We start from the raw sequence: 17029 nt of genomic DNA, 5'->3' as shown, positions 1-17029 counted from the left end.
CGTTTCAACCCTCCTCACTTCTGCTGGTTATTTAATCAGAGGAAGCTTTTCAAAAGGAAAACTGTAAAACGTATATTGCTCTCCCAACACTGTCCAAGTTAAAGTTGTGCCTGTATACATTTCATCTGACTCAAACTCAGTAAAGAAGAAAATCATGATGCAACATATATGAGCGTACACCTTCCAATAAATCATACAGATTAGTTCGGTGCCGTTTTTACCCATCCAAAGTTAAACTGGGTTCTGTGTGGAACAGGTGCTCTCTCCCCTTAATCTTTCTTTAAAATACATACTACATCACGCACACGCATACAAGGCTAAATACAGGGAAGGGATTATTATAGTTTACTGCTTCTATCCAGTATAGAACAGCACTTGGAAACATCCCCCCTGGCTCCCTAGAACTGAATGCATAAATGTACATCTTAAAACTCAAGAGAGTAAAATTAAAGGATTTGGCTTGTGATACCTTCAGAACTTGAGCTTATTTTTTCTTCCTTTGAACTGGAATAACTGTGACCGCTGATGATTACTGACACCGAGCATTTTTTACTTTTCAAACAGGACAGTAAATTACCCGAGAACACAACACAAACTTCCTAATCCCAGTTCCGACACAATCAGGGAACACCTTCTAAAGAACTTCAAAAAGGGGACAGCTTCAGTGTTAAATTTCTACGTTCAGCAGTGACTCGGTCTGTGTCAGCAGTGTTTGCACAGTGGTTTACTGCATGTAGAGCTGTCAGACAAGCACTGTCTAAAGGAAACCACACCCAATGAAGGAAAATTAATTTTAAAATGCCTTTTGAAAGAGATGAATTGCATTGTATTTGAGACTTGAAGCAGAACGAGGGAGAACTTAACTAGAACTCAAAAGGCAGTTGATGAAAAAAGTAATGGCACGCTAAATGCTCCTAAGAAAAGGGGACAAAACCTTCCTTAGATAAACCTGTCAGGTTGGAGTGTTTAGAAAAGGAAAATAAATCTGTATTTACTTAGCATTTTCACCAGGTTCAAAGGGCTCCTTTGCAGTGATGGGTGTTTCAGGAAACCAGCAAGAAGTCTGTGTATGTGTCCAGGAAACACGAGCTTTCACCAAGTGCCAGGTCAAAAGATACACTCTGCTGGCACAAACCCCCATAAGTTATACACAGCTCAAATGCATGGACCTAACTCAACAACATCCATTTACCAAAATCTTCACCCGAGGACTACACCCAAAAGAGTATACGGAAGTCAGAGGCAGGAGGAAGATCAATCATTGCAGACACAGATGAGACTCAGGAATGTTGATCTTATGAACTGCTCCCTTAGACAACCAAAGAAAATACTCTTCTGGCTAAACCACCTGTAAGCACAAGACACCCCCAAGAGCTTAAAGTAGTATAATTATATATTGCTTTTCCTAATCTGATCATTTTTTTATAATGTTTCCTTTTAATGTAATGTAATGCTGAAATTATATTAATGTAATGTAATGCTGAAATTATATTGCATTGTGGTAGACACAGAGTCATTTATATAGAATCACAGAATAGTTAGGGTTGGAAAGGACGGACCTTAAGATATAGCAAAGACAGACTGAACTTCAGCCCTCTGATGAAAATCGTAAGTGGGAATTAAGGTATATGGTCTGTAGCATATGACAAAGACACAGGGAGAAAAATAAAATACTCTCTGGACTTTAGTTCAGAAAAAAGTAGAACAGATTACTATGACCTGTACATGGAATACCCAGACCTGTAACTGCAGTGAGTTACCCAGGGATCCTGCATTTGTCATACTCTATCTATAAAAGTCCACTCAAGCAGTCAGGTGCCTGCACCTGAGCCGTGATGATCTGTGCAAACACCTAGCAATGTGAAATCAAAATAAAGCAGGGCAATAACAAGCCCTGCTCAGGAAGTTAGAGATGGGTAATGCACATACTGCTCTTAAGAAAGGCACAGCACTTGAAAAGACCCTTCTTTAGCTCTTTTACAGTTGCTTCCCAGTCCTATTCCTCATCTCTCCTGCAGCTGGAAACCAGTTTCAACAGGGGAGAGAGAGTCACATCACATATTCAGAACCTGGCGCTCTTCTGGCCTGAAAACCACCCCAACTGAAGCGTGAAATTGGTGTCCCCTTCTTAAGTATGCTCTGAGATGGGCAGCGTCCATCAACAAAGAAGGGAGCAAGCTAGTCTTCCCTTCCTGAAAACGGCATGCTAAACTGACTGGATCCTCCTCTTTGTTTTCAGCTAGGAGAAACTGCCCACCAGCCGCAGTGCGTAAACCTGCTCATGTGCTCCACACTGCGGATCTTGCTTCTGGACCTACCCACCTGAAAGTCCAAACCCAGTTGGTGGGTCTGTTTGCCTGCACTTCCCTGGGGAGAAAGGACAAGCAGCAAGGTAACTGCTATTCAGAATACAAAGTGAAGCACCACCTCATTGCAAGAACCGTAGTCTCTAATCAGATGCATGCACAGAAAATGATTCATATATATTAGCAAAACCAACAACTGAATACTTCTTGTCAGACAAGAAATAAAACCTTTGGGAGACACTCTTTAGTTCAAAAACCCTCTGGTCAAATAAGAGCATTTTCTAAAAACAACAAAAATTTAAAAAAAAAAAAGAAGAAAAAAGAAGAAAAAGAACAAGATCAGATCTCAGACAATACTAGTTTTTATCTGAAAAAATATGGGAAAAAATGGGGTGTGTGGGGGTGGGGAGTGTGTGTGGTGTGTGTGTGAAGAAAGAGAGCACCAAACCTTTAAGACTCAAGTACTCCACAAATATGGCTGTGGTGCTGCCTAGGACTTCAGATGCAGTTTCTGCCTCATTGGGGTGTACCAGGTAAACTATTGGTGCTCTTAAACAATTCTGTCCACACTCAGATGATGTTTAAGTGGGGGGGGGGGGGAGAGGGAAGTGCAAAAAAAAAATCCCTAAATGTTCATTTTCCCCAGGCCATGCAACTCATTAACAAAGGATACAAGGTCTTCAGAGCCCTGAGATGTACATACCATCTCCTTGAATGCACTTTCTATGGCCCCAATAACCAGGCACTCATGTGGAATCTTCTTCTCAGTGAAGAAGCGTGTTGGAGGGGTGCTGGGCGAGCCCGGTGCCCCTACACCACCACGCAGGGAGGCTGCTCGTGTCAGCGTCCTGCTGTTGGTGGCTGGATTGTCGGGCTCCTCTCCCAGGCAGGTGGGTGGAAGGACAGCCGTGTTCCTCAGGATGTCCACAATCTCCTGCAGCTGCTCCAGGATGTGGTGCTGCAGCAGTTTGGAAGCCACCACAGCTGCCCCCGATCCAGCATGTCCATCAAACAGAGACCAGTAGTACAGGTTGATCCCATCCATGTCCTGGAGGAGCAGGAAGAAGAAAGGGAAGGAAAAGGAGACGGTCACCATTACAGAGTTTCATGAGTGAGGTGCCTGGTGGCACATGCACAGCAGGTGGAACACGGGTAACCTTCCCAGAGGTAACCTTTCTGAAATGGAGAAATGCCCACTGTGTCAGTACAGTTCTGGCAGGAAGGAGAGATGCTTATTTTTGCCACACACACCCACCACTTTTTTTTCTTTTCCTTAATGTCCTAAAAGACCCCAACAAAACAACCAGAAAAATCCCCCTCTGAACTTGTAATCTTTCTTACCTTACAGCCATCACAGCTTGCACTGACCAAGAACAGCTACGACTGCAAAACTAAGTTAACTTCCTAATGACTGCGTAGATCAGAAGAAAAGCATCTAAAAATCACATCATTGATAAATGATAGATTTACCACCATGGAGACCAAAATTCCACACAAGACAGCTCCTGATATTTGTGTGACAGACCTTTTCTTTCAGTAGGTGTGAGACAAAGGGCCTCAGTTTGACAACTAGTAAAAAGATGCGATCCCCACTTCTGTGACTGGTAGACATGGTCCATCCATGCAGGCACATGGGACAGCTGAGGCTCTCCCTGCCTGTGCCAGCCTGGGAACCAGCACAGCACACAGATCCTGGAGGATGGTAGGCACAAGTGGGATCATCAGCACTCCACATGCTAGCCTAGATGTTCACATCATCATCCTTCACAGTCCTCTTAAGTTTCCTGTACAGTACTGAACTTACATACTCTCTGATCAGAATCAGAGAATCATTTAGGTTGGAAAAGACCTTTAAGATCAGCAAATCCAACCTTTACTCCAGGACTGCCAAGTCCACCACTAAACCATGCCACTAAGGACCACATCTACACATTCTTCAAGCACTTCCAGGGACGATGATTCCACCACTTTCCTGGGCAGCCTCTTCCAATATGTGATTACCCTTTTGGTGAAAAGATTCTTCCGAATATCTAATCTAAACAGTTCCCTCAGCCGTTCCTCACAAGATATGTGCTCCAGGTCCCTCACCAGCTTTGTTGCCCTTCTCTGGACCCAAAGAACTATACAAGTGGTTTGGTATAGCTCTCTGCATAACATTGTGCTCTTAGATCTTATATTTTATCTCAAGCCATAGCATCTCAGTCAGCACAACTGCTCTCATACAGGCAGAGTACCTGGAAAAAGCGAATTTTGTAGACCTCATTATTAAAATTCAGGTATATATGGTAATGCTATATATTTGTTCAGCAGTTATTGATTAATGCTGTGATTCTCAAATATTTCTCCCTTTCTATCGACATAGTTTCATCTGACAGGAACAGATCAGCTCTGCTATTGCTCTGATAAGAGCAGAAACCTTGCTTTTGTGGTGGGGTGCCTTATCACCCAGAGAAGGTCCATTTAACCTAAGGCTGAAGGCAGATTAAGTTCTGGGCAGCAGAAGCTCTGGTCTGCCTGAAAGACTTCAAGGAGCCATACCCTAGATAACCTCAATTTTTTTCTGAGAAAGTCACCTCAGGGAAGCTTTTAAGGCATAACAATACCTGTCTTTGCATGATATCATATTAGGCAGCAGCATGCAGAAAGAGTCTGTACAGCCTCTCCTTTCCCCTCCTTTCTCCCATCTATGCTGAAATAACTTTGTGGGGCTACCCTGCAATGTCAGACGTGGGTGGGCTAATACTGATTTAGAAATAAATCATTTTGAAAGGGACAGGAATCAGGCAACACTGTTCCAAAACACCTCATGCTAAGAAAGCATAACCTATCTCACTGCAGTCAAAGGAACTTAACAATTCTGTCGACATGTCACACTGATTGTGGTCTAATTTAGGATGACAGACATGATTTGTTTCATTCACCTGAACACTGCTCCCTTATACAACAGATCAGCATGTAGTCTAGGTACCACCTGCATCTCAGCACCTCATGCCCAAAGCACTGCTTATTTCAGATTTATGGACAGGGCTGTGAACTTCCAGCTGTTCCAGCTGCTCCACAAAGGTGCCAACCACTGGCTGTAGGACATGGCAAACAGGTTGGAGTAAGAACACCATGAATTGTCATTTGCTGATCCAAAAGACATCATTCATTGTCGCCCCAAGCTACAACATCCAAAACCTAATGCAAAATGTCTCTTTTAGCAACAAGTATACAGACCATCACAGCAATTTCATGGTGTTCAAAGGGTAAAATTCATTGTTGAATGTGCTTTATTGCTTGTAACTATGTTTGTTGAAAAGCACATTTAAAAGCCTTGATTATAAAAATTATATAAATCTACTCTGTGTTTAGCTTATAGCACTACTGCAGTAATAAAGTTCAAAGATACTCTTAACCAGTGTATTAACAATAGTTATCTACACTGTGAGAGTTCCTTCATGAGAAGGAAATCAGAGTCTATTGTGCACTCTTCATTATTGAAATGCTGAGAAAAGGGAGCATTATAATTCAGCGCTGGATTACTTACCCCAGTAAGGATCATACAATGGTGAAAAACCCAACAAACATACACATTTCTGAATGCAGCTCCTTAGCCAGACCCACCCACTTACCCAGCCTGGTAAACTCACCAAAAACCTGTTGTGAAATGTCACCCCTGAAGGCATGCCTGGCAGTTGTGCTAGCTTGCTCTGGGCTCAGAATCCCCCTAGGTTCACACAACAGTTGGCTATAAAATTCTGCTTAAGCCATTTTTAATGGATAATGGGATTACTGACTAAAAAAACCTGCTTGCAAAAAGAGATTCATGCAAAAGCTAAGGTATTTTGCCAAAAAAGAAGTATCCCAAAGTGAAAGTATTTAAAGTGAAAACTGAAACCATTATATTCAAAAAGGCAACAGTGTTATTCCTAGAGTTCTACATCAAACTGCTTCTGCTCCCATTCTTCTCTTGGGAGTTTGGCTTTCTGGCCAAAATCCACTTTATGATGCACCACAGATAAATTATTCCACAGCTTATGTCCGTTGAAAGGTGCTACTCCCTTTGGAGATGTGCTGCCCTTGGGGGAAAAAGCATAAAGGCATTACAACTCTGACTGAAATGGAAATATTTACCTTCCACCTGGAGGAAGAAGGTATTTTGTCATCACCCTCCCTCTGCCCCCAAACTATAACAGAAGCTTACAATTAAGAATAGATTACCCTGCCCCCCCCCCCCCCAATTTCCTTAAGTTTTCCAAAGCCAGCCCTCACCAAAGTCTGTATTGGAGCTTTTCAGAAGATAAAGGAGAACAGTTCTGAACACAATTCACTCTCATTATTATGAGCACAACACTGGATATGTCCTACACTGAACAAGCCTCCTGTGAACTTGGTAGTCAAATAAGGTGCCATCAGAGACTGGGAAGCTTTAAAACAGATGAGGACAATGGCCCATGATGAACAGTGGAATGGAAATGTTGCCATGTACTTCCTTCTAAGCTAATGGGCAGCACAAATTACAACAGAGAAGCTCATATGGGCCTGAGCTGTATTCTTGGGTTATTGCTGATATGAACACAGCATGGCCACATCAACTATGGTGGTTCTTCTGAAGTTCACTGTTCTTGCCCCTTCTAACTTGGACTAGAAATTCTTAAACTGTTGCTACCAGTTCAGCTAACTTCAGACATCTACACTGTACACCTCCAGCATATTCTTCTCAATTGCTCTCGTATTCAGAGAGAAAACCCTTCACTCTCAGATTATGCCCATCTCACTCTAAAGTAGATTTATTTCTCCCTATCAACTGCAGAAGTACCCTAGATTAACCGAGAGGGCTGTAAAATAAGTGTGTTCAGTCAGGGAAGATGACTACCACAGTGCCACTCTCATGCACACTTTCTGTGGGAGATGCATCTGGGAACTGCAGGCATTACTGTAACCTAAATACTAGTATCCAGAAATTTCTGTGTATTCCTATGAAGCTTCATTTACTTTTGAGCTAGCAAAGAGAGTGTAACCACAAATAAATTATTAGCTGTCTAAAAAAGGAAGAAACAACAAATGTCTTTCCCCCAGCCTGAGGATAAAAATGGCTTCTCTCTTTGAAGAGCAATGAATTCTCCAAAACCATAGCAATTCAATTAGAATTAAATATATGGTGCAGTGACTCAGAGAATGAGCAAAGGCCAGCAATCACGGAACACAGATGAGGCAGAAAGCACAAAAAGGTGCTCGCTTTTCCTCCCACCACTGAGATGATCTCCACAGCCACCAAGCAATTACCTAGTCTGCTCAGTTATAGGGGAAAAAAAACAGGCAACTTTAGCAATATATAGCGATAAATTTAGGACAATTTTTTTAGGTAAGCTGGAAAGTGCTTCCCATGTTGCAAACCTTCAGAATATTTTAATGAAGCTAATTCCAAACAGGCAAATAAATCATGCCGCCACTAAAGGTTTATTCTGAAAACTACAACCCACCATGACTATTATTGTTCCAAATACGACCCAGACTCACAAAACCCATTAGAGCACATCTTTGGTTCTCACAAAGTCTGAACTGGGTTGGCAATTGCCACCCCACCTTCAGAGAAAAGCTTTCTTATGTTACCAATGATATGCTCTGCTACCTGTGGTAGGCAACCAGTCTTGTGTCACATAACACAAATATCCTGCCCCATCTTTGTGGCAAAGAGTACTGCAGAATTAATCAATATCTATCCTCAGATTACAGTGACAATTAATAATGCATCACATGAAGCCCTGCAACCTGAGTCACTATGACAATATCCTAGCATAGGATTCCCATTTCTCTCACTGATGGTCTTCAGCATTCATCGTCAAGGTACCCTGTAGTTACAGATATCTAAAAATAGCAGCAGAGAAAATGCTGTGCAATTTGAAGTGAATGCTCCTGAATGGGGACAGAGGGCAAATGGGATTAACCAAGCTGCAGTGGAATGGGGTGGGGGGGAAGGGGAAAGAATTAATTTAGGGTTGAATTTGCAGAATCTTTTCATTCATTGCTCTGCTCAGTTTATCACCTGTCCTTGCAAGAAGAAAACCATATTTATACTATTTAACAGGTTTCCTTTGATTTGTGTGTGTGTGTGTGTGTGTGTGTGTGTGTGTGTGTGTGTGTGGGGCTAAGTAAACGTTCATTTCTCCATCTCCTCATTTCTGGCCCACCACCTCCTTCTTTCTATTCCCAGAAGCTCTTCAGAGCCCACCTGTAGAGTCAAAGCCATGACAACAGCACCCAACCTGTTGATCTCTGACTCCTTTTTGCTGACCTTCCCAAAGCGCAGGACTGCACTGATGGGGTTACCTTTAAACACACAACCTCAGATGCAGCTGCCATTTAAGTTTTGCACAATTCCCAGAAACCTGGGAAAAACAAAGATGGCATGTGGTCTTTTAAAAGATTATGCTGAAGAAATGAAAAATCCAAGGATGATGAAATAGATTGTTAAATCAAGAGACAGTTTAAGTTTCAATTCTTATTTCCCTTGTGTGCCACACTTCAAAAACTAAACAAGAACAGAAGAAAACTTTCTTTTTATAGGACAAATACTCAGTAAACTGCTTCCTTCATCCCTTTTTCCTTCAATATTTCTAACAAAGTGCTTCACCACTCAGAAACTATTTCAGATTGTGTGTTACAGTGGGATTTCCTATGAGGCATTTACAGCATTCAGCCTCTGGCTTTCTTATTAAATACTTGCTGGGACAATATCATACCATTCACTGGAATGTCTCAAGCCTGTATTTCTACATCCTATTGATACAGAGTAACATTTAACACCAAACTCATATACGCCTTAAAAAAATATTTGCTAACAATGCTATGTGAGGGAAAACCACAATATTACACTTAACAGTATAAAAAGATGAAAATGTAAAAATATGACACATTACAGAAAACATGTGCATATATATATATATATGTATATTCAACTAGCAAAACTGTACCAAGTAAAAAAATCCTACTAATTGCTAGTGTAAGAGTGCCCTCTAGTAGAAAACTATGCTGCTTGTTTTGGGAAAATATATTACAAATCTAAATTCACAAGATGTGGCAAAACAGGTTTTACACAGCTAAATAATGAGTGCTATAGCATTCATTCAAGTGTCATGTAGAAAACAAATCTGTAGATAAAAAGAAAACGTACAAATAACACAGTAACAAGTAGCATGAAAACAGTATACGATGTTATACAGATCAGATGATCCCTCACTTCAGCATTACATTCATTTCAGGTCAGAATACCACACACCTTCTTTCCTGCCCTGATAAGACTGTAGTGACAGATGGAGCCCGAAGTCATGGACTAAATCTTAACAGATTATTTTACAGGGAAGGTCCATAGATTAAGGGAATTATATGTGTGTGTACATACAAAAAGACAAAAGGAAAGGTGATGGTGTATTGGAAAGCATGGGACTTAGATATTAGGAAGAAATTCCTTACTGTGAGGGTGCTGAGGCACTGGCACAGGGTGCCCAGAGAAGCTGTGGCTGCCCCATCCCTGGCAGTGTTCAAGGCCAGGTTGGACACAGAGGCTTGGAGCAAGCTGCTCTAGTGGAAGGTGTCCCTGCCTGTGGCAGTTGGGGTCAGAAATAGATAATCTGTAAAGGTGCCTTCAAACCCAAACCATTCTGTGATTTTAATGCCCTGCCAGTGAGGAGGTGCACAAGAGGCTGGGAGGGAGCACAGCCAAGACAGCTAACTCAAACTAGGAAAAGGGATATTCCATACCATAGAACAGCATGTTCAGCATATAAACTGGGGGAAGGTGGCTGATCATTGCCTGGGAACAGCCTCGGTATCGGTCAGTGGGTGGTGAGCATTTGTATTGTGCATCACTTGTCAGTCTTGGGTTTTATTTCTTTCAGTTGTCTCCATTTTCATTACAATTATTATCATTATGATTATTACAATACTTTATTTCCTTTATTAAACTATTCTTATCTCAACACCCAGGTTTTACCTTTTTTCTCCCCCTAATTCTCCTCCCCATCCCACCAGGGGACAGGAGGGTTAGCAAGTGGCTGTGAGTTACTTAGCTGCTGGCTGGGATTAAACCACTACAGTCAGAAATAGAAGAAAAAACAGAAGATTTGAAATAAAAATGTTTCTTTCAAGAAGCTGAAAGGGAGTGGCTGTTTATTCAAAAATCAAGATGAAAGATACAGAATCAAAGTAGGGAATACACCAGTGAGAAGAGGAAAACAGAAAATTCTGTGAGATATTTCTCATAACACAGGGCAACTGGACATTTAACAAGGCTGACAATCATGAAGTTTAAAACACAAAAAGAACAGCTTTCAAAAATATGCAGCTTATAGACTCTACCTTTGTGATACCATAACAGTATGATGACCATAATGATGGATACCATCAAGGCTAGTGAGGACACATTTCCAGTAATGAAATGGTTTTATATCCCTGTATTTTTAAAGCAATCTAAGCATATTAGCTATGTAATGTTTGAAAACAGTTCCTTCTGAGAAAGCTGATTAACCATGCAGCATACAACATAGCATGCCTCTTGCTCTTGAGAAGCATTTGCTACTACTCAAAGATGGCAGTTTTGGACTGAACTTTGTGAAAAATACTACAAAGCTTTTTATGTCTCATGCATACCCCTAAAATACAAAAATACAGGCAAATTCAGTATAGGCAAATTTGGTGTTATACCTCTGCACAGCACCAAGATGTGCCTACCCAGGCTGGTGTCTGTACAGGGGTCTTTACAGTGTGCTGTGTGCATGCCCTTTGTGTCAAACAAACCCATGGCCTGGACCAAGCATGTTGTTGCTTATCTCAGTGTGTTTCACATACAGGAACAAGTACTGCGGCCAAATGTTTGCTTCATTAAACATAACTGATACATATAAAAATTAAATAGATGTAGGAACCAAGCATCTGCACAAGCCAATAGCAGGCAGTTGTATGGACTTTTTAGGAAAGACTTTTTAAAACACAGCCTATTCAAAGAAATTCTGTTTTGCCTTGCATGACTGTACACAGAACTCATAGTCCCAGCAAGTACAGGGGCACAATTCTTTATTCAGGAGTGTGCAAATATGGACTTGAAAAAAAAAACAACCCATAACTGAATACAGTGAGGAATATCAACACATGGAAATGGACACAGGTGATTTAAGGATAGATTGAAAGAGACAAAAACCAGAGCTACTTGCAAACCTGGAAAATCTGTCAAGAGTCTGAAAATGCTGAAGCAGTAATGAAATGTGGAACAGAAAAGGGAGAGTGAAAGGTGAGGAGGGACACAGTGCAACACTTGTTGCTCAGGACCCCAGTGACCCAATGTAGCCATCAGGTTTACCAAGCCATGGGGTTCAGGGAGAGACACTGAAGCAGAATGCTAATCACAACCTGGTTTAAAACAAAACCACAACACAAAACAAAGAAAAAAAAACCCAAACAAAAGAAAGGGTACTTGCCATTCACTGAAAGACTAATTATCACGTAGGGAGAACTTGTGCTCTCCCAGCAGCAGAAAGACTGTATATCCACAGTGTCCAACTCCAACATTCACATAGGGCATTTGGTGTTACACGGCTAAATGTCAGAAACGAACATGCACTACCAATCATTGAAGCTTGAGCTCATGCTTAAAGAGCAGATGAAGTAATTAGCCAGTCAGGAAACAAGACAGATGAAGAATAGCAGATGACTGCCAGCAGACAAGTGCATGACGTACATCGCTCTCCACAACAAAGAGAGGAGCCATAGTCCACTAAATTCACTGAATGCAGTGTGCTGGATGACCTTACTCTATCTGCATAAACCAACCTTGCTATATGCAATACTGCTTCAGTGAAAAGAACCCAAATGACTGTCTGACCTTTAATTAAATTGCATGACTGTACAGTGATACTGCTTTGCTTGCAATGACCATCACTGGATAAGTCAACCGCAGCCACTAAACTCAGTATCCTGCAGCAGTAAATTTCTCAGGATTGTATTTTCAGAAATGAAACAAAAAGGAAACTCTAAAGAATATTCCCCTCCCCATCTTTAAACTAAAATGTCTTAGATGCCAGAAATCAAAAGTCAAAGAGCAGAACTAAGAAAAACATAGTTAAGTGCTCTTTATTTAGCAGAGATAACTCAAAGAGGTAACTGAAAATATATAAACCATTCAGTGAGCATCTTTTAGTGTGACAGTGCCACATCCTCATATTTATTTTGTACTTCTCCACTGACTAGATGCAGAATTCTGCTTACCGAATTGTCTTTCAGCTGGAGACCTTCTCCATTGGGCAGCGATGATCTCCGTTTTGAAGAGTTCTTGTTCGGTGTAGAATTAGCTCCTCCAGCTTTCTTCTTGACAAAGAGGACTTCACAACTGGCTTGATCTTCATTGTGCGTGCTCTTCCCTGCATTTATTACCCTAAGAGAAAACAACAAAAGCCAACAGAGGACATGTCCAAGTTAGCAAAGCACAGAAGCATCCATCTGTATCTCACGTGACTCCAGATGTATGGAACTGTAGCGCAGAAGTACTACAAATACAAACTGAATGAAAATCTCCAACTTTCTTACACACCTACATACACATACAATCACACATGCATGCTTTGTTTCTATATACCTACACGTGGCATAACAAGCATTTTTCAGGGAACTATGTCAACAAGAAACTGGCACCATGAGCATATTTTACCTGCAGGCATACCCCACTTTTCTTTAAAGGAACTACTTGATGGTCAAAGCTGATAAACTTGTGCCTCCCAGCTGTAACATGAGAGCCCCACTTGCTTTTCTACCTGCCAGCCTCTCTGCTACAGTGAATAATTAGTCTGTTGGCTAAGGGTGTGCATTCTGTCAAGTTCTAAGTCTTGCACAAACAAAAGACCTGCTATAAATCTAAAAAGTTGTTACTGCTTAAGGCACAGAAAAATATGCACTGCTATTATGTTTTAAAAGCAGGTATTAGAAACACTGTGACAGAAACAGAAAGTCTTTGCCTTGTATACCAACATGCAAATCAAGCATGCTTGTACCACAGTAACAGAGAGATGCATACTAACTGCACCCCTCTGGTACTGCAGAGCAACATAACCCGCCTTCCTTTGATCCCCAAAACAAACCCCAAAACAACAAAACTCAAACCCTTATGCCTCTGTCCCAGCTGCAGTGTAGAGAGCAGCAGACCTACATCAAGAGTTGCAGGCATGAAACTCTGGCACTAAGAGCTCAGTACTAGCTCTGGACAGCCAAAGGTACCCAGAGACTTGCACCACAACTGCTCATCTTTGTTCCATCAGTGATGAAGCTAAAATAACAGGTACTCCACCACCACCATTTTAAAAACATAATCAGAAGTTTGCATTATCCAATTATTGTGGTTATTATCATCTACCTCAGACCAGACAAGTTCAAACACTCTTCCTACATGAGAACCTCATCACAAGCTGACTAATTTTGCATTGGTTGACACCATGTTGAGTAAGACACGTGCTTTGACAGTCCTGGGCTCACACAGGGAAAACCTGTGTAAGCCGGGACCATAACTTATTCTAACCAAGTAAAAACGTTTCCACTTTGATGCAAGCATGTCTTCTTTCACAAATATCATCTAACCACTCCTCTTTACTACCAGGTTTGAGCCAACAAGTTGACTGCTAGTCAGAGACCGCATTTCCACTGCTGGACAAACACCAAGTTTCACATCAGGCACACAATGCCTTTAGAAACAACTGCGGCCTCTCCAGATAGTAAAACAGCTTGAAGGCACATCACAATCCTGATAGAAAGTTCAAGACATACCTGACTTCTTGATCTCTAATGTTTTCATTGCAGTAACGTTTTGCATAACAAGAAAATGCTGAAGACTGTTGAAAGGAAAACAAAAACCAAAGGAAGGCTTGCAGGGCACTCTGCCCCAGCTTGCCTGCTCTTGATGAAATGTCAATTCTGTGTCAGCTTTGCTTAAAGGTAATATATTCTTTTGATTCCCAAGGAGCAATATGATACTGTGACAAATGAGCATTCCTACCTCTGATTAGAAAAATCAGTCTTCTAAGAAAATATGCATCCACTATAATTAACTGCTTTCAAATACTGAAAGCTTCCTTACAGTGCCCAATGTCACTCACTGCAGCCTGATACCTGCATGCACAATACCACCACTTGGTTACAAGTATTTCTTGTAAATAAACACCAACTGCGAGTAAAATTATTTTGTGAAACACAGAGAGCAGGGATGAAGGAGCATCTAGTTGCAAGGCACTTGGGAGCAGTTTATCCACTTCACCCCCTGTTGTGCCTAACCTTTGAGCAACTGGAGATCAAACACTGAGATGCTATAAGCTTCCAGTCTGAAAACTCGACATTTTCCTGACATTAGGAAAAATAGAAGCATGTATTCAGAGAGGGGGTAGAGGGGAAGGGAGGAGAAAATCACAAATACCAAAGCATTTAAACACTGCAGCAGCACAGAAAGTGTAGTTTTATCACATCAGGAACTAATCAATACTCAGTTAAGCTGACCAGCCTCCTCACTGATGCCGCTGTTTTCAATCCCATTTAAAAAACAGTGGAAGACACATAGAGACAAAAGTGATTCCTTACAAAAATTGCTGCCTTCCTACTACTTATCGTTCCTAATGAAAATCACTCAACTGTTGGAACTGCTCTGGTTTCTGAGCTTAGTAATGGACTTCAGGACTTGTATGGTAGGAGATGTTCTGATGTTTAACAGCGCGTTAAGTTATGCACAATATGGTATCATTTTACAAAGCACTTGCCAAGAAGATTTGTCAAGGCACTGAAGAAAGGCACATTAGAAAAGCTATGAGAACAAGGTGACCTAGCAGACTAGGTTGGGAGTCAGCTACAATGAAAGACCTGAGGTTGACCCTGCGTACCGAGCACCTTGCTAGAAAAGAATGTGACTGAGAGGAGCGTGGCAAGACTGAATACTGAGAAGCTGTGGGAGTTGGAATGTCAGTGTATTGAGGTGGCAGTACTGGGGCTGTGAACATGTTCCCTCCCAGAATTTCACATTATCTCCCAAGATTCCAGATTTTCTCTCTCCATCAGAGAATTAAGTTTATTTTGGAAATCCTTGTTAAGACTTGAACTAATCATAATGTCAAAACAGTGCTTACGAGTGCTTGTGAGATGGGAAGTGAGTAGAAGAGAGCCTATGTCAGGCAGCCTTTGTCATCTAAACCCTCCACTCTTCTACTCTCACATCCCATCTCATAGCCAAACTTTAGAGAAGGGCTGCAGTGAAGCCCTGTGATTTTTAATCTCAAAGTTGGAGCTATGTGTTGATGCTTGATGCCAAGCACAGAAGCTGGCAACACCTTCTACTCAGCTTTAAAATCTGTCTTTGGTGCCTTCTGAAATCCTTTTCTCTCTGCAGCTTTTTAAGTCCCTCCTCGAGGCAATTCTTTCAAACAGCTTTCCAATGCTGATTTCACTGTTGTCTTTCCTCCTTGCTCTCCCAGACTTTAACTTATCAGGACAAAAACCACATCTAAGCTGCTTATACAAATAACAAAGCAGAACTAAGGAGATATTCATATCTCCAAAAGGTAACTCTTAATTAGACCTATGAACATTTTGATGGAAAATCTACCACCCCCCTCCTTCGCCGAGGAAGTGCCTCAGCTTCCTAAGATTTTCAGTTTGCCTTCAGATCTCCTTTTCTGTCTGCCTCCAAATGTTATCCTCCAGTAAAGTAAACAGGAGACAAAGCAACACCTCCTCACACACAGTTAAAAACAACCCCTCCTCCATCAAAAACCTTCTAACCATATAGTTGTCCCCACTTCCAGTTGACCATGGATGCTAATAATAACAGTAATAATAATAATTAAAATAGATCATTACATTATATAAATAATATGCAGGGAAAAAGGAATTAAAAAAAGATTGAGGCCTATATAATTTCCTAGCTTTTATTCAGAGACATGTTTTCAAGGGAATTTTTGCTTTTGTTTTCTCTCCCCCTAATTCCTCAAGGAGCTGTTTGATTAGACCTATTCACGATCAACTCCTTTCCATCCCTTCCCCCCTCTCTCCCACTACCCATTCATGTCATACCCAATCTTTCACAAAGTTCAACCCAAGTAATGTATCCAATTTGGATCGGAAGCTCTTCTTTTTACAGGATTAGCTGTCTCTACACTGCTCAGTGTCAAACACACTGCTCAGTAATAAATATAAAATCCTAAGGTTTAGTTCATGGTATAGTAATGCTAGAAAAAATATACACCCTACTTTGCAAACAGGAGCTTCCTGAAGCCTGCACAGGGAGGTGGTGGGGCTTGGTCACACCTCAAGAGTTACTCGCATCAGCTTTGATGGACACTTCAATACTTTATGAGACTAATTTCAAACACGTCCTCAGCTTAAAGCAAATCTTCCAGATGGAAGCCAGCTAGTTTGTTTGGCTCACAATTAGCATTCTGCTGGTATCTCGCGAGACCCCACATCCCATTAGACTGAATAGAAATGTAGGTCACACTGTGCTTCTATTCTTCATTCATCAAGCAGAGCTCTGAAACTCCTCTACCAAGGTCACCGATTACAAAATACCAAGTTTATCTTACAAGAACCAGAACAGGCCAGTTGAACAAATCCAAACCAGGTTCTGATAACAGCTTCCTGACAAAAAACCTGAAAACCAGACAAACCAAAAAGCCTCCAAAGTCAGCTCAAGTCTTTTGAAGCATTTATATTCAGCCCTCTTT

At 41.3% G+C, this 17029-nt stretch overlaps 1 protein-coding gene across 1 annotated transcript in view; it reads right to left on the bottom strand.

Annotated features, from left to right (window-relative positions):
• The window catches only part of PPM1H (protein phosphatase, Mg2+/Mn2+ dependent 1H), a 131485-nt gene that overhangs the window by 57557 nt on the left and 56899 nt on the right, over positions 1 to 17029 (bottom strand). The window contains exons 2-3 of the mRNA XM_057425537.1: positions 12549 to 12714; positions 3010 to 3354 (exon numbers count right to left, since the gene is read on the bottom strand). Of these exons, the coding sequence (XP_057281520.1) occupies positions 3010 to 3354; positions 12549 to 12714 (511 nt within the window). The remainder of the gene's footprint in view (positions 1 to 3009; positions 3355 to 12548; positions 12715 to 17029) is intronic.

Source organism: Pezoporus wallicus, unplaced genomic scaffold (genome assembly GCF_028554395.1).
Source record: "Pezoporus wallicus isolate ANWC-B61680 ecotype Strahan unplaced genomic scaffold, APGP_CSIRO_Pwel_v1 contig_4722, whole genome shotgun sequence".
NCBI classification, from domain to species: domain Eukaryota; kingdom Metazoa; phylum Chordata; class Aves; order Psittaciformes; family Psittacidae; genus Pezoporus; species Pezoporus wallicus.
The sequence above is the reverse complement of the archived record's forward strand: the minus strand, read 5'-3'. Positions and strand labels throughout refer to the sequence as shown.